The sequence below is a fragment of the Cydia amplana genome, chromosome 13 (assembly GCF_948474715.1).
Source record: "Cydia amplana chromosome 13, ilCydAmpl1.1, whole genome shotgun sequence".
NCBI lineage: Eukaryota > Metazoa > Arthropoda > Insecta > Lepidoptera > Tortricidae > Cydia > Cydia amplana.
In genome coordinates, this window is record NC_086081.1 from 9,064,231 (window position 1) to 9,087,802 (window position 23,572).

The 23,572-nt window shown below is 36.1% G+C and overlaps 1 protein-coding gene across 1 annotated transcript in view; it reads left to right on the plus strand.

Annotated features, from left to right (window-relative positions):
- Positions 1-6,036: 6,036 nt before the first annotated feature.
- The window catches only part of LOC134653489 (alpha-actinin, sarcomeric), a 56,765-nt gene continuing 39,229 nt past the window's right edge, over positions 6,037-23,572 (plus strand). Inside the window, exon 1 of the mRNA XM_063508859.1 lies at positions 6,037-6,286. Within this exon, the coding sequence (XP_063364929.1) occupies positions 6,164-6,286 (123 nt within the window). The 5' untranslated portion in view covers positions 6,037-6,163. The remainder of the gene's footprint in view (positions 6,287-23,572) is intronic.

A 23,572-nucleotide genomic window follows, 5' to 3' on the forward strand; every position in this document is an offset into this window, starting at 1 on the left:
AACTAAAAAAAAAAAATTTTTTATATGTCATTAAACCTATCAAATATTCATTTTAGTATTGACAGGTACATTCATGAAACCCCTGATGTATCCACAAATCGTACTTTATCATACACATCATTGTTTCATGCAAACGCGACTGATTCACCAATACGTTAAGTCGTATTATAAATACTACTTATATATGAACATAATGAATAAATATCTAAAAGGATGTACAAAATTATAACATGGATAAAACAATTGAAATTTAATGAATGAACGTTACACTAGATAATTAATTTGTAGAATAATTATGATGATGTCTATAGCGAATCTCGTTATTGAGAAATCTTTAAACCTGTTATTGCCTTTTGTCTTACTTAATTTATTTGTAAGCCTTTCCACGTATATTTTTTACTTAATCAATGTCGCTTAACTTCTTACTGTAGGTACTGAGAATGTTTTTTTTAACATGTATACAATTGATACCAAACATTTTATATTATACCTACATATACCTTTTCTGCGAAAGTACACAAAGTTGGTAAGAGTTTATTGATTACATTAAATACATTTTATTTACTACGGACATGGCATTTGAGCGTAAAAAAAATAATGTAGGTACGTATTTGAAAGCTATTTTATCCGCTACATTTTTTAAGGAAAAAAAAAGTAACAGGTTTTTAAATAATGGTTGCTGACTTGGATAGTTGAAACAGAAAATAAGAATTATAACTAAAGCACAGAAGATTCACTCGCTTTAGACCTGACTAGGAATTTTTTAGTACCTACATTAATTTATTTACAAAGGTAACATTTTTAACATACGGTCAAAACCATGTAAAACCATATTGTATCGATTATTTTTAAATTAAACCTAACCAAAAGACACCACCACCATGTACCATCAATCTAACCGAGAGGAATAGATGCGTATCTAACCTACTAAATTAGAAGGGTAAACGCGCAGTGAAGGGACACAAGTCTGGTTGAATTCAAATACCTAAATGGTCATGTGGGCCAGGCCAGGCCTGCCTACATAATTAGTCTTGGACTTTAAACTCATATTGTCATGAAAGTGTAACCTCCCTAAAAATTGTTTCCCTGAAAATTGCGTCCATTTTATTAGTTATTTAGTTATCAGACTAAAACTTCCTGCAATCTGATGTAGGTACATACATTGATTCTTAGTGGAAATTGTGTCTGTGTGTTTAATACTAACGGAAAATCTTTTAAATTACGTGTATTTAGTGTTATGACTAACGCTCATTTCGAGGCTTAAAGACTCGAACCCTTAAGACTCTCGAGGCTTAACGCCTCAAACGCGGCAAAGACGATTTTTGACATCCATACGCGTAAAATAAATAAATACAACTCTCAAATATAGTAGAGTCTTCAAGACTTACGAGTCTTGAGGGCTCGAATCTTTAAGTGTAAGGCCTGAGTGGACGCTCGAAGCGGAGCGTTCGGCGGGGCGTGCAGCGTGGCGTCGGGCTCACAAGTAATTTGAGCAGCGTGCACTAAGGCCGCTCCTATACGCTTGCATTTGTTTAACATGCACGCCGCACGCCCCGCCCCGCTGCACGCCCAACTCGAGCGTCCACTCAGGCCTTACACTAAGCCTAAAATTAAGCGTTATTCACAACACTGCGTGTATTTCTATTAGTACTTACCTACTATAGGCTTCCTACTCGCCGTGTTTTCCTTTCACAGCTTATCGCTCTTCATAATTTATAAATAGTATTTAAATACAAATTATATTTTCTTACAAACATGAAGTATTAAGTATATTTAAAAATAAATGTGTAGATTCAATAAATGAGATATAACTGTTGTATAGACGTACACTATACCTAATCGTGCGTTCCTGTTTATTCGCTGTTACTGTTCAAATTTGGTTCAAATGTGCTTACGTTTTTTATTATACCTAATTCGGCTACATTTTTTTTAATTATAAATGGGCTTAGTCATGACCACAGACTAGCCGAGGCGAAGACGTGGCCTACGATGCCCAGAAGGTGCCTGTTCACCCTTGATTTGAAGGTTGCCGGGTTATATGAGCTCGGAAATATAGACGCCGGCAAGGAATTCCATTCCTTGGCAGTGCGCATAAGAAAAGAGGAAGCAAAGCGCTTCGTAATTGCCTTACGAATCCCTTATTATTTAGGTCTAAATACCTTATCATTTTCCCTTATTAATTCCATTATAGAACAATAGAGGCGGACGGACCAAGCTAACTTTACATGGCATTCATGTGTGGCAAAGTTGCTTAATATGGTTTCGAATATACATAGTAATAATTTACATTTTATTGGCAGAAAGTAGCGAAATATCATTTGGACCTGCGAAACTGGCTCCCGCAGCTTCCAAATGTTTAAAATAATTTACTAATGTTAAAAAAATTTAGTAAAGTCGTAATAGGTGAATTTTATGTTCGCATTAAAAAAATCCTATTTATCTAAAATTAATAAAACTTTTGGAGCAAAGATGTATCATAACAACTGCAGTTAAACCTATGTTTTTTAATTATTAAACATAAGTGATGGGACAAGTCACTATTTTTTTTTATGATATAGTAAATTATATAGGTAAGCTAAGCGTCCTTTTTTCTGAACGACAAAAGCAGATTTAATACTTGCTTAGCCGTATTAGCTTGGTCCTAAATAGTCTACAAAAATAGACGAGATTATTTTAATTGGAAAAAAAAATAGTCGGACTTAAACTAGTTTTGAACATAAACTAGTTTTGAATTGTCTTAAAGATGATAAGACTACTCCAATCCGATTATAACCAACTTTCTACTTTTAGCTAGAACGGTCCGTGTCCGGGCCGAGTCGTGCGAGATTTCGTTTTCTATGATAGGTGATCACGTGATGCTTGCTATAGAAAACACTTCGGCTCGGCCCAGACTCGGACCGTTCTAGCGTGAGTCATCCTTAATCCGACTCCCTGATTTACTGTCTGTCAGAACTTCAGTTTCATGCAGAATATTTACTAGAACGTTTCCATTTGGTTTGATTAGCTCCATCCATTAAGGTGTCTGTAACGTATATGGAAGCCGATTCGAACCTTAATAATTTCATTATAATTTGTAATCATTTGTTACATATTGATCTACCCGTGTGCCGTTTCGCCCATACTTACAATGTACAAAAGATTGAGTTGTAATTTTTAAATTTCGAATAAGTTACATTATGTTCACCAACAAATCACCATTTGGAGCCACTTCGCCATTCACTCACCGATGGAGATTAATTTATTGCATTAGGGCTCATTTAGACGGGGCGAGAACTCGCATGCAAGTTTGATTACACTGTGTCGTTTGATTGGTCGGCTGTATTGATGTAACCTGAATGGTCCGCAATGTAACTAAAATCGTATGCGAGTTCGCACGCCGTCTAAATGAGCCCTTATATAGAATGTCCTCGTTCTATATTTTAACCCGTATCTCCATTCTACCTACAAAACCCTACACCTAGCTAGCATTGCTAACAGAGGTAACTTTGTTTGTAACAGAATGTAACGGAGGTACCTACTACTGCTAACATTGAAAAACTTCATCTGCCTCTCTGTTACTCGAATAATACATCAGAGATAATAGACGCACATAATACCTATTTTAAATTTTTCGATGTTGGCGGTAGGAACTCAGGGCGTGCTGTTGGTTCTTATACCTACTCGTTCAGCATTATTGTTATTGCTAGAAGACGAGTAAGTCGCAAATCTATACTATTACTGTTGAAAAAATATCTTCTGAACCAATTTAAATGTTAAACATTTTTATCTCTTATAATATCTATCTGTATGAATACGAGTACTTAGTGTTATAATACCTTACCTACGCTGTGAATAGACCCATTTTACGCATTGATGTTTGTACATATTTGCAAAAAAACGAAAATTGTAGGTACAAGAACTTCACCAATGCGGATAAAATGAAGATTACTTATTTGGCCTTATACTTTTCCATAATTAAAATTATATGTGGTAATAAAAACATGTAAAACATTGTTTTAAGCTCTATTATTTTATTATGCAACTAAGTAATTTTCTTATGTGGAATGGGTCTGAAAATCTTAATGAAATAGTAAACAAATTAATATTAGGTGTTAATGTATAAATACGTAGCCTAAAATATTAAACGTTTCTAAAATTCTGGCAAATAACAATCAAAAAGTAAAGATGAAAATGTCGATAAAATTTTTATACTCGTGGAAAATGCATTTACAAAGTTTATTATCTTCAATTGTCGTGGATGATTTTTAACATTTAGAATTTAGTTTATTGTGATTTTGCTCAAAGCTTTGAAGGAATTTTATGCCGTTGAATGTAACTTTTGGACTCTGCATTCCAAACTTGGATCTGTTCATAAGTATTGTACTTAATACTCATCTATATGTACTTAATAAGTTTAATTTGGTAGAACACCAAATATGGACGTGTTGATAAGTTTTCTATTCCAAAATTTTAACCTTCCTGTGATCGTGGGTGTTGCTATATTTATGTATATGTTAATATGTGGGATCTTCAAAGAATATGAAAAAAATATATAACTGTTATTTTGCATAAGCAAGATGAATATTCAATGAAATATTATGTGGTGAATAAAGTTTTTTTTGTGTATCTATTTCACCTTTAGTTTTATTAGTGCCACTTGAACCATTCCACTAACCCTGGCCTGGGTTAGCAGAGTTTACCCTGGAGTTACCATGGTTACCAGTACAATTTGACACTGAGTTAACGGTTTAACCGCTTAACCTCGGGTTAGTGGGGTAGTGCAAGTGGCCCTTAGATCAAAATAACCCCCAGGATGGAGGTTTATTGTAGGAGCTCCAACAAGCCCCCAAACTTTAATATGAACATAAAAAAAACATTAGGCAATTTGGATAAAATAGGTCCTATTTTATTAAACTTGAAATCAAGTAGGTTAGTCAAACACACTTAATTACAAATCTCAATTTTCAAACATAAAAATCAATTCAAAATTAAACCGTCAAATAATAAGAAGAATATACACAAATTAGATGAGAACAATTCTCAAAAAAATTACACAGCATAAAAAAATACCTACCTACACATAATTGGCTATATCTGTTTTAAAAGCGGGCAAAGTTGGTAAACATTGATACCCGAGCAAGCGAAAGATTTCAAAATTGAACCACGAGCGTAGCGGAGATGTCGAAGCGAGTGGTTCGAACAGTGGAGTCTTGAACGTTGCGAGGGTTTCAAGGCACGAATTTAAACAAATTTTGCCACCGAGTGATACACAACATTTTTCACCACACCAATGCGAGGAAAATTCTAACCATAAAATATCAAACAAAATCAAATCCAAATTAACGTTAAGTAATTAAATATTTATCATTCAAAATCGTCATTTAAAAGTCAATTCTACTAGCTATCATAAGGAAACAACTCAAAATTTGCATCGGATTAGGTACTTTGCCTCACATGTAGATAAAATGCCACTTTCTTATCAGTTTTTGAACAATCAAGAGAACCTTTACAAGTTGGTGTGGTGAAAACTTATGTATACTTGGTCAACCAGATCAGAGACAGTAGAAAAAGGCGGCAAATTTGAAAAATGTAGGCGCGAAGGAATGTCGTCCCATAGAAAATTTGAATTTCGCGCCTTTTTTTACTGACAAGATTTGGTTGACCAGCTATACCTACACCAGGCATGTCTTACTCCGCGATTTCGTCGCTTTGCTACAGGTAGCTAAAAGTACATCCGTTAAGGCCCCAATTTTGGGGAAAGCCATAAGCCGCGCGTGGCGCTGTCGCCACCTAGCGTCCATAACTGTGCTGATCGTAACAGACGCGTTTTGTTAGAGAGTGAGTCTTCTGTACTTAGTACTATTATTTATTCTGTGCCTACACTGGTAGTACCATAATACCTCAATGGGTAGTACAGTACAGGATCCGCAAACGCCACTTCATCTCACCCAAAAAAAAAATGATACGACAATTCACTGCGCTGCGCTCTGAGCGTTTGACAGTTCGTTAGGTAAAACGGAACGCACAGAGAAAGTTCCGCAAGCTGCCGCCGCAGCGCTCGAGCGCCAGTTTCCTCGCAGCAGGCACGCGGCCGGCTGCCTGTAGTGCGCGGTGCGAACCATCTACGTGAGTTCGCGGTCATAGGCTCGAACGAACATCGAAACCGACGGTCAGTGTAGTGACCATGATGATGGACAACGGGATGATGAACAACTATGACGGGTATCCCGACGGCTATATGGAACAGGAGGAGGAGTGGGAACGCGAGGGTCTATTAGACCCGGCTTGGGAGAAGCAACAGAAAAAGGTCAGTTTTAACACCGCTGACACCGGTAGGGGTAAATTGAACAAAATAACAATAATTATTAACAACCAGCCGCAGTATCGGTCGCGTAAATATCACCGATATAACCTTATCTAAATCGTGAGTCATGTTTGTGTATGTTTTAGGACTCGCTTTTCTGCAGCAATAATATAAATCCACTCGGCATTGACTATTTATTCTTGTACTATTTATTGTAGTACTACATCTGATAGCAGTTGTAAATGCTGGTACAGATATAAATTTGCCGGTTTATAAATCTATTTTTAGGGCCAGCTGCCAGGCGTATCATCTTGCTTATTAAATAACCAGATTTAAATCAGCCAAAAAACGTTAGCGGTTATGATACATTAATATGTATTATCTAATATTATAAACAATTTAAAAACAATGAAAAGAAAAATAAAAGCAAATAAAAACAATAAAACTTTTTTCTATTAAAATGGTACGCGCGATTTTTCAAAACCTGAATCTAGTTCCTGCATTTTTCCCGCCTCGGATTGAAAGTAGATCGCGGCCGTGGGACACTATTAAAAGATTTCTTGGAGCTTTTAGTGCGAAAGAGACGCGCGCACGCGTCTTCCCACGGGAGGGAGCGGGTCAGAGAGAGAGGAGTCGAATTTCCGTTAGTCATGTCCTAAAATGGGTCCAGCGCAGGCGCCGATGTAGGCGCGGGCGTGCGACTGCGTCACCATGAAACCCATATTTCAGGAAACTTGGCTGCTACGTCATATGCATTTTGAAGGTTGCGCCTGGCCTGCAGGCCCGTGACGTGTGCGCACCCACCTCGGTGGAATGTCATTAACGAGTTACGAACGCACTCCCATTGCAGGGACATCCAAGTTTATCAATGTTTAAAGGTTTATGTTCTTTGAAAAGGTTTTTAACGTGCTTTTTTAATCTTTATTTTTGCGTCGGAAATTTTCAAGTAAAAAGTTGCGATTTTTTTTATTCATTAAAACTTGCTGAAGACGTCAAATTTTCTAGCGTAGGTAAAACTATTTATCCCATCTATTATCGATCGAAATAGAATACATAAAAAAACTATATAATTATCAACCATTAATTTTCTTAATTAATTCACAAGTAAATTTAAATAAATATAATAATTATATAATTATATTCATTCTTACAAATAGCGTGGTTTGCTACTCGAATAAAATAAGCTCGTACGACAATATGCAAATGCCACGTTACATTCTACGCGAGGGACAATGAACGAGGAGGCTGCGATGTCTCGCAGGATGTAAACAAAGAGGCTGCGACACCCGGTGCATTGGCCGGTTGGTGGCCGGTCAATGTCGCGGCCGACATTGGCCGACCAGTCGCAGGCGCATCCGACTGGTCCACCGATCGATCGCTGCGACTGGAATCAATCGCCGCAATCGGGTCACTGGCGCAACCAACTTTTCCCCCTCAAGGAATACCTACCCCGATTACCCGGAATGACCCACGGACCACGAAATCCACTTTCTAAATGTGACACAAATATAACCTTGCTGACGTCATCATTATAAATAAACATAATTACTAATGCAAGAAAGCTTAATGATTAATCGGAGAACATGCTATCAGATGTAAGATCATGTTAAGAAATCTGGCGAGAAAGTGAGGACGAAACTGGTCGTAAAATTAATAATTTACATAAAACTAATAATTCTCTGTCATTGGAGTGCAACTTGGACGCATTTATTGCCGTTTAATAACCGACTGCCACAACAACGCCATGCAATCGTGAATAAATGTCTACAGACACGTTCGATGAGGAAGAAGCGGTAGATTTATCAAATAATAAAGGAAAAGTATGTAATTATTACACATTCGATACTGATTTATGAAACGCTCATGCCGTGACATTTGGATTTCATAGAAATCAGTATAACAAGATAAATCCGAACTAAATCCAGATCAAGTGGGACCCTTCGAACCGAAGAGTTATCACCTTGGCATACCATTCGCGTAATTTCTGTGAACTGGCGGTCGTTGACTTAGGTCCGATAAGCCATAATGCATTCTCAAACAAGGCTACGGATTTGAAAGTATTGTAAACTGTTCCAAGCACGTTTATTGCGATGACCAATATTCAAATGTTACGTGGGCATATAAGTTTGATGTTATCGAATATTTCTCGGGTAAACATTACCAGCGAAAGTTTTCCTAGCTCATGCATATTAATTAATACCGATTCTCCTACAAACCAAATATTGTATTAATTTTGATCGATCTGTAGCCTTTATTAAAAACCATAAACCAAATATATTAGAAAGGTCTAAATTCTGGTTATTTTTTTTGGTAAAAAACATGTCGCTCGAAAAGGCTTTTGTACAGTCCCCTGGCATTTTCTTAACGAGAGCTTTTTTTAGAAAAAAGCTCTTGAGAAGTTAAGGTTAACGGTGTTTTGAGGAGCCATAAGATTTTTCCAATTTTCATTAAGCGTATGATACCGCTTCTCCATACAAATGTATGGAGTCCATATTTTCCTCTAGATATTGACATTATAGAACATTTGTTTACACAGTTTCATAAATATTAACTACAGCTATGCTCTTTTCGTTTCTTGTTTCGTAATTATTATATTGAGTTAGAGGAGCTTTTATAACTTGTATGGAATTTGTTTTCCGCTCCTAACTTTTATAATTTATAAGTAATCAAAACACCGTAATTAAAACAAACAAAGGGGTATAGCCATGATTAATAACATCAATAAAATTGGGTGAAAATATTTTCCATAATGTCACTATCCCGAGGAGAAAATGGGGACTTCTTTTCTATTTAGAAGCGGCCACCCACTATCCTCTCAATCCTCTCCAATTTCTCTTTGATGCAGTAAAGCTTTGGAAATACAAATACACTACAGTCTGAATAAATAAAACAAGGAAAGAAACGTTTCAAATGATTTTCATGTTGAATACCTAACAAAAATACGTAATACATAACATCGACATGCAGTTTTAAATATACTCATGGACAAATTTAGGGGAACGCAAAAAAAAAAACGTTTGATTACTGGATTACAGCACCTAAGGTAATTTCAAAAAAAGTAATTAAACTTTTTGCGTTTCTCTAAATTTGTCCATGAGTGTAGTTCAACGCGATTTATATTAAGTTTAACCAAATATTAAATATTGAATTTAGTTTAGAAGGTATTTAATTGAAGTTTATCACAAATTCACAAATATTTAATAACTGTTGAGGGGTGATGCGTTGTTGTCGGCATACCGGTTACGTAAGATCTTGACATGGCTATTTTTTCTTGTCGATGTTAGCTCGCTTTTGGCACTGGCTCAAGAACTGGTGAATAAAACCAAGCGTCTTGGTTGTTTGCTAGAGGATTTCGAATATTGTTGGGAATAACACTTAGCTCTTGTCACAATTTGTAAAAAATCACTGGAATTGGCTCACGGTGATTATAATCACGCGTAACATAAAATAATCTACGCTATGTTTTATTTTAAAATAATCCTAATGATGTTATTGAGGTTACGAAAGTTAATCCAATGATTTAAGGGAGCCTGTGGGTAACGTGACTAGAACATTATGATTATGGTCACCGCAAACGGTAAAGGGCATGTTGTTCCTAATTAGTCGAGGATGAATCATCAGATCAACATCAATACGCTTTCTAAGAAATTAACAAGCCATATTAAGTACCTACCTAAAAAGATACCTAGTTAAAAACATTGTAACGGTTTAATTGTAGATGAGTTAGCGAAAACGGTTGGTACAAGACTTATAAACAACAACGGCCTTGAGTATTGAACTACGACACGATAATGATGCACAGAATTAATTTACATTGAGTTAATGGCCGGAGAAACGAAACTTTCTAAGCGGGCGTTATCAGGTGAGGCACATTTTGAACCTGCTTTCCAGTTCACAGACTAGGCACGATCGACCCAGCGTTACGAAATCTATCTTCTCATTAAAACTATGTTAGCCTCACGATGTATCTCAGGAAACTGTACACAACTTCGCCGTATCATTCAACTTTCAATCCTGATTTATAAACAATTGGGAGATCTTATTGATATCATAATTCACTGGCCAATATTTTGCAATCCGTTTTAGATATGATTTAAGACTTTGCGCGATGAATGTTCTGTAGATGTTTTTATCCAATTTGCAACGAACTTTCAAACATAAATGCTTAGTGTGATTAGACATGCCTAATCTGAAAACAAGATGTACAACGTCATTTCTATAGCAAACGACTTAAAATATTAAAGTGAAAGCATTGAAGAATTTGATGTTTCATAGTTTATGATTTAGGAAATCGGAGTTTTTAAAGTCAGACTTATTTAACGCTGGAAAAAGTACGTAAAATATTAGCGTCCGTGGTCAGATTTACTTAGCATAGAGGTTAATAAAAACTACGAAATGACAAGGATTCGTGACGTAGACAGTGTATTAGACACACACTCGACTCCTGCCCACGTCAATAATATCATTTTAAGTGGACCGGTTCTTGCGCGGACAGTCCTAAGCACGTAGATACAACATATTATAGACCCTTAACCTTATTTCACTTGCATTGAAATCAATAACCATTAGGCGTTAACTGGCGTTAACTAATAAAAGTGTATTAAAGTAACACCTGTTGTTGGCAGATATTTCTTCTACATTTTAATATAGGTACAGCTGAATCTAATGACCTGTCAATTTAACGATGAAAGCTCATTACAAATCTGTCTGTGTTGATTTAACTTAACAGATCCTCCGCAAATTACAGATGTATCATAGATTAAGTATAATCATTTGTCCATTAAACTTGCTTAGCATTGTTTATTTGATCTGTGCTGGCTCTGTCGAGTGTAAAGCCGAGGAACGAATGGCCCGCCCACCCGCTGCCCCCAGTACCCAGGTGTGTTGTTGCATCGGACTTTGTGTCAACCTTGTGTCGTTTCACAATCCTTAGTAGAATTTGTATACCGCACGGCCGATTTATTTAGTGCTTTATGTATTCCCACTCGCTTACCAATTAGTTGTCGAAACAAGTAGTTTATGGCACTTCTGTTATACAGAATTATGGTAGGTAATACTTACTATTCAGCTTGTAAACTATTCCGAATTCGATGGATTCGATCTTAGCCGAATTTAATGTTTTCGGATAAAGCAACTCACAAGTCTCCTGTAGTCACGAATAGGTAATCCTGTCACACCCTCAGGTACGCATGTACTTAAAACTTAAAAAAATATCAATTTTGTGGTCATAATTTAATCATAACAAAATGCAATCTTATTGCATTTCTCAGTATAATAGTAGAGAGTATAATAATTCTCAGTAGTTCTATGGAGCTTATTGTATCGTTGCCAGATGTGAAAATTATTTCTTAATAATTTCGACGATCTTATGGAACCAATTAAAATTATTTAGATACCCGATAATTGAATAATATAATTATGGGGAGACCGTAATGTGTGAGAATCGGGTGTGGTGCCGGGCGGCCGCATACTGCAACTCCGTCAGCCAGCCGATGCCAACACCGTCTATTTCCATCCCTATCTTCACGCCCACGCGAAATGCTTACACTCACTTGCTAATAAAATTAGAAAAACATTCTAAATTTATCCTTGGCGTCCAAAATCCAATATTTTATGAATCAAGTCGACGCTTTAGGCCAACTAAATTACGTTCCATTCCACATTAACACCCTTTGCCCCTATCTGCTGCTTTCTTTATCGCACCCAGTGCTGGCGATTATCTGTTTAGATAAATCCAGTAGTCGTCGAGCGTGAGGGGACTGGCAGTTATTCATTTAGACCCCACAGCTGTACGCAAACGGCCATATCAATTGTGCATTGCATGTGGGTAGACCATTGTCAGCGCGAATTCGTTTAGAAGCGACCTTGCCGATGTGAATGCTTGCTTCACCGTTACATATCGATTAGAACGAGTGTACATAAGTTAATCCTTAGGTATTTCATTCTAGTACAAATAAATACGGCCCAGGCATTGCCACACCGTTTGACTGGCATTTTTTATTAGACATTGTAGAAGATTTAACTAATTTACGGTAATACTTGTATGAACTAGTGAATTTCGGCAGCACTACATGAAATGTTTTTAGTGCGATAGATTACGAGTAGACTGTACGGATATGATGGTCGTTCTTGTCTACGTGACAGCGTGATAAAACGGTGTCCGTCACTTTCTTTCCCACGGTGTTAAACAGTGACAGTTATTTTATCACGTGGATAAAGATGGATAAAGCTATCCATAATAGGCTGGCTGATGTATGTTGTCTAAAATGGTGGTATAGACGTCAACACAGATTCCTAGCCAGTGTCCGATTGCGTATGTCAACTATCTGATATCGACCTACACGCTTCCGCTGCACAACGAAAACCTGTGAGCCACACCGTGTTATAAAACTTATAAATAATCTTAGACAGATTAACTGTAAATAAACTGTCGCCTTGTCTATTGATTAAATCGTGACGCCAGACATCATGTAAAGTTACTTCAATAACAAAACAAAAGAAGCATTGAAGTCTGCCGTTTAAATGACTGTATTCTGGGAAAAAACCCGAATTTGCTCTGTTTTGAGCGGTGTTTATACTGGACACCTCTTACCCTTGTATTGTTGTCACGTAAAGAAGGCGTGTTGTCAAACATGTCCAAAACGAAGTCCTAGTTGATTTAGCTTATTTTTCTAGTGCACTGAATACTCTTAAAACATGGATCCATCAGAAAACGAGTTCTATTGACGCCTCGCTACCGGTTTCGAGTTTCGTCATGTTGTTGATAGATCATGTTCTGTTTCCTAAACAGTCGGAGCGTGGAGATAAGCCGTCTACGTTCTCGTATTGTTATTGTTCGCAGGATGTCTGGATCACCATCCGCTATAACTTTATTCATTACTCCTCCTTACTCCGCCATTTGTTCTGCATCGTTGTACATTCGAAAGTGAATTCGACTTCAAGGTTCATTATCTTTTATAAGCTTATCTAATCGGGCATCTGTGGTAATATTATTGGAACAAATATCATGGTCCTTATCTTGCTTAATGTAAGTAGTTCCGATCAGCTGCTTAGTTGATAATGTTTGTTGTTCTTATGTGATATACCTACATGTACTTAAAACCAGTAGGTGCCAAATCTAATTTCGTTTAGATAAGAAAAACCTATTTATACAAAATCAGTTTACCTATTAAACAATATTGTAAAAAATAACGTAAGCTTCCTGGAAGTAAGCGGCGGCAATTTTTCGGCAGAAATTTTACTTTCAATTGTACTTGATGGTATTTTTATAGGCTTCACAAATCAGTAAATATTTTCTATCTCCATAACATTTACTCTTTATTACCACAAAGGTGTATTACTCTGCTCCCCTGTGATGTGACAATCACAATCTAGTACTAGTTAGTGTAGCACAGAAAACGTATCGTAAAGAGAAGACCCGATTAGGTACATGTAGGGAGTACAATGTCACTGTTCCGGCCGCGTCAAACCGGCTCCTATGTTCCGGCGCAGTCACGAAGCTGCTTTTATGCCTTGTCTCCGATACTTTATACTTTTTATCCGTTGACGTGTCTGTTACCTGCCTTTGTTGCCATTGTTTCGGCTGTTGCACAATAGAACGGGTGTTTTCCCTATCTATTCCATTAACGTTTCTACGAATTACGAAACTATCACAGTATGAAGTTCAGTTTTAGTTCCTAATTTTTTTTCTACTCCCGTACTTTTATTTGTCATTTAAAGGGTCGTGTACACATCTTTAAAAGCTTACCTTATATGTAGTTGTCAAGACAAGTCTTCGCCTCAAATTGTTCCTCACGCCACTCGCCTTTTTTGACCTCTCTTAAACAACGGTTGCATAAAATACTATTTCCTAGTTTCTATGATAATTATTAAGGTGTATTTAAAGTCGGTAAAGTATCAAACATTTTAATAGGCGTGTAACAATTTATATGTTGCAGCTGTAGACACGTTTTATTCACTTGCATAACATTTAAAAATGACAACATTATACGACATTATTTTATTGGAAAATGAGACGAGTCGATAAAATATTTCTTTCTCCATAGCGACCAATTTAAATCCAGAATTAAATTTTGCAACTAATGGCCCAGATATAACTGCCCACACAATTTAGATATCAGTTCTGCATACAAATTTCAAATAACTAAAATATCAAAGTAAGTAGCATATCACAGTGAGTGACGGGAACTGTCCGGAACTCGTTGGTAGTTCCATGGTCGACTTGTACATAACAATAGTCTGAATGTGGCCACCTTCCAAGCTGCCGAGTGGGTGGGTGGAGTCGTTTGGCTAATGACACCGTGTTTACTACAACCACGCTCATTTCCACCAAATAACAATGCATTTCTTACGAAATAGTTGCAATTCGAACTGATAAAGCTATTGATGTCGTGACTTTTAAGAGGAATGCCAAAACATCTTGGTCGGACGATATTTCGAGCAGAAAAGACCGTGTTGTTTCGCTGTCTCACGACTGAGAACCGATACAGAGTCAATTGTAACTTATATGGACTGGACTTACACGACTGTGCAGTCCACGTATCTTCAGCTGATACAACCACAAGGCAAATGACCATAATTTAGTACATACACAAATGCAGTCCGTCGTCGTCAAAATACATGTTTGCACATAATCACTCCGTAGGTATCCGTCGAATCCGTTGGAATTGGACAACCTTCTAAAAGAAAATAATTACAAGGTTTTTTTAATACCCGAGCGCGTCAAATAAATACATAGAAGGAAGACGCAGGGAAGGGCCGGTTTTAGCAAAGATTGCGTTGCATACCGTAGTTTCGACACTACTTACTATGAGCCCGAATTTGATGAATGATGAATGAAGACTCGGTCATTTAGTTTTCTTGGCACAGGTGACTTCACTTTCAAAAAAAAACTTTATCTATTATCTCAAATAAAATCTTGGCGTGTTAATGTTTTTTAAATGTTATACATGTTTACAAAAAGAGGTACTTACTTACGGCAATGTAACTAAAATTAGTCCACCTATGTTAATCTCGCTTTCGTTCTTGTCCAGTTATGACACAATGTGCAATAAAAACACCTAATGCGCTGGCTGTGAACTCTGAGCTGCAATAAACGGGGTTATTGGCTATTGTTCCACTTTGTTTACATTGTGGGACTACCTAAAAGCTTGCTGTACCCCGAATTCATTCTTGAGTAATGTAACTTTTGTGGACAAGATTTTAGACGAGGATATAATAGAAAATCACTAAAGGATATGCGTATTTTAGCCTAATACATAATATACATCAATTCAGTAGTTCAGTAAATATTGGAGTAACTAAAGAGCTTTTCGCAGCGCTTCGTTTCTATTTTACGAAACGCTAATAGAGTACGAAATGTGAAGTCCGCCATGTAGCTTATTTTAAAGTTTTTAAACTGGAGTTTTAATTCCAATTTATTGTGCAAACAAGTTAAATGGGGCAGGTGTATTCGTTGGTTAAAAAGTACCTAAGTGATGTTAGGTTAGGTTAGTGTTACCTAGGTAGATGGTATACTTCTTGTTTTTATTTTATGCCGGGTTTTTGCTTTGTTCTTTCTCTAGAATTGGTAAATTGTGGTGATATTTGTAACTAGAAATATTTTCTCCCAATGTTAATCACTGTAGCCCGTGGAAATAGTGAAAAATGTTCCTGTGAGACTCATATTACTCGTAATACCTATGTAGTAAGAATTCCCAGCCTTCCTGCTAGTAGAAATACGTCATTAATCGCTCGCCAATGTATGTCAATAATTGTCAATTTAGTTTTGATAACGTTAAGGTATTGTTTCTTGGCACTGTGCGGCGGTTGTCAGATTGTCAGTCGCGTTGCGAAGTGAACCCATAAATTCACCGTGACAGGCCAATTTGCCGCCTTTTCGGCTTTGTGTACCGTCGATTTGTTCGGTACGTGTCTATGGGTTTTATAGTACCGTTTGTCGTAAACTTCTTTGTTTAAATTTGTTATGCGTTTTTTTTTTTGTTATTTGCTAAATTGTTACATTAACATAACATTCCTTTATGGGACTAACCTCTCATATAAAGAAAGTAAACACGGGTCATTTTTACTTGGCCTTTTCTGCTTTTTATGTGACATATTGGAGAGCTCGGTAATTTTAAATGGCGATCGAGATGAAAGTTTTCTTATCATTTTTCGTCTTTCGATTGACAAATTTCGTCAATCAACTGTTATTCCGGCAAAATTTCAATGCAGTCAGCGTCGCTCTCATTAATTTAGGCGATTATTATTTTATTCCATGATAATAGCAGTCACAAACGGCACGCGCAGTCTTCGCCATAAAAACCGGCTATAGTCAATCGTAATCAAATTCTGTTCTAAATATATCTCAGACAGACATGGGATAAGGACAAATCTTACGAATCGGATCAATGCACTAATAAAATGGATTATTATTAGGAGTCTTCCGAGCGAAACGGCGCTTTGTCATCCTTTACTTTGTTGCACCCATCTTCCTAAGCTCCTTCGATCGTCTTACTCCTTCAATATGGCTGACTATGACATCACGTCTTTAGATGCAAGGGAATCGCGCTAACAACGTTCCAATAGACAACCTGTACAACGGAACTTATTAAAATATGGACTTTAGTAAACAATTCGAAAGGCGATGATGCGGATCAAGGATTACCATGAAACGTTTAATGAAACTTCGAAGTATTCAAGTCAAAGAACACGTTTATCTATATATATAAATGCACGTGTCCTGACTGATTGACTGACTGACTGACTGACTGACTGACTGACTGACTCATCAACGCAGAGCCGAAACTACAAACGCTAGAAAGTTGAAATTTGGACACTAGGTTGCATTTATAAAATGTATAAGAGCTAAGAAGCGATTTTGAGAAATTCAACCCCTAAGGGGGTTAAAAAGGGGATGAAAGGTTGTATGGGGTGCAAGTTTTATTTTAAGCTAGGCATTTGAAACTTTGTAAAAATGTACTATATTAAAAAACAAGAAAACTAATTTCTGCGTTTTCGAAAATTCATCCCCCAAGGTGGTGAAAAAGGGGTTGAAAGTTTGTATGGAGATCAAATATTTTTGTGAGTGTTGGACTTGAAACTTTGTATATGGGGATATTATTATAAGACGGGAAAAGTAATTTCAGCGTTTTTGAAAATTCATCCCCTAACAGGGTTAAAAAGGGGTTGAAAGTTTGAACCCATTACAAATGCTTTGAAACTTCTTAGAAAGACATAATAGCCGATGACAAAAAAAAAGGAATTGCGACGTTTTAGGTAATAAAACCCCTAAGGGGGTAAAAAAGGGGATGAAACTTTGTCCTGGGGTGCAAATTTTATTTTAAGCTAGGACCTTGAAACTTCGTTAAATGGTATTAAATTAAAAAACAAGAAAACTAATTTCTGCGTTTTCGAAAATTCATCCCCCAAGGTGGTGAAAAAGGGGTTGAAAGTTTGTATGGAGATCAAATATTTTTGTGAGTGTTGGACTTGAAACTTTGTATATGGGGATATTATTATAAGACGGGAAAAGTAATTTCAGCGTTTTTGAAAATTCATCCCCCAAGGTGGTGAAAAAGGGGTTGAAAGTTTGTATGGAGATCAAATATTTTTGTGAGTGTTGGACTTGAAACTTTGTATATGGGGATATTATTATAAGATGGGAAAAGTAATTTCAGCGTTTTTGAAAATTCATCCCCTAACAGGGTTAAAAAGGGGTTGAAAGTTTGAATCCATTAAAAATGCTTTGAAACTTCTTAGAAAGACATAATAGCCGATGACAAAAAACAGGAATTGCGACGTTTTAGGTAATTCAACCCCTAAGGGGGTAAAAAAGGAGATGAAACTTTGTCCTGGGGTGCAAATTTTATTTTAAGCTAGGACCTTAAAACTTCGTAAAAAGGTAATTAATTAAAAAAACAAGAAAACTAATTTCAGCGTTTTTAAAACTTCTTCCCCCGAGGTGGTAAAAACGGGGTTGAAAGTTTGTACGGAGATCAAATATTTTTGAGAGTACGGGACTTGAATCTTTGTATTTGGGGATATTATTAGAAGACAGGAAAAGTTATTTCAGGGTTTTGTAAAATTCATCCCCTAACAGGGTTAAAAGGGGGATGAAAATTTGTATGGAGTTCAAATTTTATTTTAAGTTAGGAACTTGAAACTTCGTAAAAATATATGTTATTAAAATACAAGAAAACTAATTTTAGCGTTTTTGAATTATCATCCCCTAAGGTGGTAAAAAGGGGGTTGAAAGTTTGTATGGATATCAAACATTTTTTCGAACGCGGGACTTGAATCTTTGTATTTCGGGATATTATTAAAATACAGGAAAAATAATTTCAGCGTTTTGTAAAATTCATCCCCCAACAGGATTAAAAAGGGGTTGAAAGTTTTAATCCATTACAAATGCTTTGAAACTTCTTAGAAAGGCATAATAGCCGATTACAAGAAAGTAATTGCTATTTTTTGGAAATTCAACCCCTAAGGGGGATAAAAAGGGGATGAAAGTTCGTCTTAGGGTGCAAATTTTATTTTAAGCTAGGAACTTGAAACTTTGCAAAAAGGTATTAAATTAAGATACAAGAAAACTAATTTCAGCGTTTTTGAAAATTCATCCCCTAAGGTGGTGAAAAAGGGGTTGGAAGTTTGTATGGATATCAAACATTTTTTCGAACGCTCGACTTGAATCTTTCTATTTGGGGATATTATTAGAAGACAGAAAAAGTTATTTTAGCGTTTTGTAAAATTAATCCCCTAACAGGGTTAAAACAGGGGGTTGAAAGTTTGTATAGGGTTCAAATTTTATTTAAAGCTACAAACTTGAAACTTTGTAAAAATGTATTTTATCAAAAGAGAAGAAAACTAATTTCAGAGATTTTGATAATTCATCCGCCGAGGTGGTGAAAAAGGGGTTGAAAATTTGTTTGGAGGCCAAACATTTTTTTGAGTGCGGGACTTGAATCGTTGTATAAAGGCATATTATTAGAATACAAGAAAAATAATTTCAGCTTTTAAAAAATCATCCCCTAAAATGATTAAAAAGGGGTTGAAAGTTTGTATAGGGTTCAAATTTTATTTAAAGCTAGGAACTTCAAACTTCGTAAATAGGTAGTTAGGTGGTAGGTTTTATTAAATAGAGGACATGAAAATCTTCTAAGGGGGTTTAGAGGGATTATATCGAGGACAATTTTATTCAGTTAGGGGCTTGAAACTTCGTAGGTTGTGAAAGACAAAGTCTCATGCGTTGTATATAATATTAATAATTAACAAATGATTAACCGTCCTACCGCAATCACTTGCTGCACAATGTTCTAAGCTAATGTAGAAATATATAACCACCAATATACAAATCCACGCGTACGAAGTCGCGGGCAACAGCTAGTCTATATATAAATGCAAGTGTCTATTTATACGTGCTTAATTGTTTGTAACATTATCTGTTCGCGGATCTTCAGATCTTTGAAATATTCAGATAAGTATTACATTTCCGACATTGCTCTGTATATTAAGATGATATCTAATTATTCATTCACAATGAGTAATCGAATCTGACATGTCACTAGTAGTCACTACCTAACTAATATACAGTGTTAATAAGTGAAACGGTAGAAATATGACCCGAGTAGCTTTCCACGGCGTCTTCACACGGCTTTGAGACGATAAAAGCGAAAACACAATAGGGGATAGCGGGATTTAATTACGGCAAAAACCTCGTGTCTTATGATCCGAATTGTGGGTCGTTAGTTATCTACAGTAAATAGGTGTGTTGTATAATTTACAAGATTCTGTCAGTACTACCTTATACTGCACATACAAATGGTAATTTGAAATCAGACTAAAGATACTATCTAGAGTCCTTTCAAGCTAACTTTGCGCTGACTTTAACAGAGAAAAGTGTGGCGGGGTCATTGTAAACGTAATATTTTCCCTAAAAAAATGTCATTAATGATGACATAACCACACTTTGTCATTATAAATGTCATGACTATGTCAAGCTTATAAAAAACTACACACTGACAGCTACTGCATGACGTTACTCATAAACGTTTGTCAAATCTAACAAGCCTTTGGTAATTGTTTATCTCTCTGCGTTATTTTGACATTTATGTTTGTTAGAAAGAGACGAAATTTGACAGAGCTTTGCCAAGCTTTATGAATAAGGGGTACCAATTATATCTCAGTTTACGTGACATTCCGTCGGGCAAGTGATGACTGCCAGTTATAATCATACATTACAGTTTCTCAGAAATGCAATTCCACTGACGTCCCTATTAACCTTAATTAAGGAGAAATCCGGAAGAATACGGCTGTCTGTCAGTGGGTCTATATTTGTAAGTCGCTTAGGAACTGGGTCGACGTCCATGGCTATTTCAGGCATATCCGTTGTTGCTATATAAGCGCGCTGAATGGCCATAAGTTCTCGTTGAAAATCTCAAGAACTTTCTATAAGAGTGTTATTTCCTCTTGAGCGATTTTGTTTACATTTGACACGCTTGGACAATTCCAAGACTATTAAATAGTAACTCTATTAGTAGAATTACTTTACACTAATAATAAAACAGGTTATGGAGCAAATAGGTACCCGTAGTTATATACCAACTTATAACACACGGTTATTTCATAAGCACATTTATATAGCGTTTCTTGGTTACACCGTGTTACACTCTGAGATTATGCCTTTTAAAATATTAGATTTAGAGTTATTTATTTTATAATATGAAATTCCATTATAGATTATTTATTAGACAGCTATACTAGAGAATGAGAGATGAATATCGTTATATCTCATTCTAACAAATAGCTTTGTCCCTACTTACGTAAGTAAAACTTACAAGTGTAGAAACGGCCTTAGCGAATCTATACGAATTTATATTATGATCGTCAACTATTTATTATATACAAATGTCAATACAGATAAAAATCATCATCAATAGCAAAATAAATTCATCACAAAGTCAAATAAATATTGGGAAATAAAATATACAATGTCAAATGATAGTATTATTACGGAAAAGATGTCAATATGGCTACTTATACCTAGGTATCTCGTAATGATCGTCAAATTAAGTAGTTACAAGGCATTACAATATAAGAATAGAGTTTACTGAACTTACTGGTCCGAGTCGTCCTCTGTTTCGGTACTAATTCTTAGCAGGTGTATGATTCGTCAATGTTTCTATATTAGCGACCGAATGTTTGTTTTATTTAGCCAACACAGCCAATCTTACATCATTATTTACATAAGGAATGATGCCCGGTTCCTACTTGCGAAAGTCTTGCTCGTACTCTTATATTTATAGTATCATGATCCGTGGATAACTGGGTTTACTGCGGCTATTTTAAATTTAGGGACGATCGTATTTTAGGTTTAGTACAAAAGGAAACAACACGTTTAGCCATCGATACAGATTGCAGCATACTCGTACTATTGTTATTTTTATAAGTACATAACTGCTTTGTATCGCGTCTAAATGTCGCGATCGACGTTGCAACTAATGTGGCCACAAATAGAACTGTGACCAATAAATCTTTGATATATAAGACTTAGGTATTAATATAACTAGCCTCGCGACAGATATTTATTTACTTAACTCTAATGAAGTCAAACATTGTGAGTAGGTATGTATTTCCAACTAACAGTTCACTTGACTAGCTCATTTTTAGGGTTCCGTACCCAAAGGGTAAAAACGGGACCCTATTACTAAGACTCCGCTGTCCGTCCGTCCGTCAGTCTGTCACCAGGCTGTATCTCACGAACCGTGATAGCTAGACAGTTGAAATTTTCACAGATGATGTATTTCTGTTGCCGCTATAACAACAAATACTAAAAACAGAATAAAATAAAGATTTAAGTGGGGCTCCCATACAACAAACGTGATTTTTGACCGAAGTTAAGCAACGTCGGGCGGGGTCAGTACTTGGATGGGTGACTGGTTTTTTGCTTGTTTTTTCTATATTTTTTTGCTCAATTTTTTGTTGATGGTGCGGAACACTCCGTGCGCGAGTCCGACTCGCACTTGGCCGGTTTTTTTTACTTTCAAACGTATTATTGCGTGGGCTAACTTAGCAATAGAGTATAGAATATAGTTAATATTCTGATAATCAGTTATGAGTGACTAAATTACATGGTAACTATACCTACAGTCATAATTTTGACAATGGATTGCTTTATATAATTACTAACTATGTACTTATTATGTTAAATAATCACTAAATTTCAATTGATGATAGCCAGTATATTTTTTGTTTGTTATGGTTAGATTAAATGTATGTTTTTTTAAGAATAGTACGATAAAAATATCCCAGACTACGGATTATCGTCCTCGCCCACGCGATCCGTGTACAAACTTACGTATTATTCGAATATTTCTTCCCATGACGATCATCGATATTTCAAGAGGGGCGTCATTATTTTATCGCCGTTAACATACCGCTAATTTCTATTTTGATATTAATTGCCGCGATGAATTGACTTGCTTTTTAAATGTACAGTCAGCTGCAGAGAAAAGTTACCACCCCTGCATACAAAATTCTATGCAGTGGTGGTACCTTTTCTCTACCTATGATAATTTTTTTAAATATTTGTTCAACAGTCCTATGTATGTAGTTAGTTAAAGTAGGCTTTAAAAATGCAAATGCTTTGTAAATTATCACTACATAGTATAAAACAAAGTCGCTTCCCGTTGTCTGTCTGTCCCTATGTATGCTTAGATCTTTAATACTACGCAACGGATTTTGATGCGGTTTCTTTTTAATAGTTAGAGTGATTCAAGAGGAAGGTTTATGTATAATTTGTTAACTGGTGCGAAGCCGGCGCGGGTCGCTAGTATTAAATATATTAAAACGAGTCACTCACCTCGAGTCGAGCGATTTTCGACTTAAAATACGCGACGCGAGTGACCCGTTTTAATGTATTTAACGTGTACATATGTGTCTCACGAAAGTCAGCACACTCAGTTTGTACTCTGAGGTTTATTGCCTGCTGGTTGGGGAAAATAACATAAAAATGAATAAAACATGTTTTATAGCGATTTTAGTGCACTTCTTATAGCAATATTATTCATAGAAACATGATTGATGCTGTGCAGTGTGCATAATTTGCATAAAACCTACGCTTTTTATTTAGCTTTTGTATACCTTCGAATTTAAACAACCTTATCTGTATGTCGCACAGGTCGCACTTATTTATATTTCTGTTTATTTACAGGTATTGGCACAGTTTGATCATGGTTCGAAGCTGGATTAACAGTGAGTGCATAATATTGGTTGTTGGTTGTCATTGTCGGTTAACCATGTAGATAGTTTCTA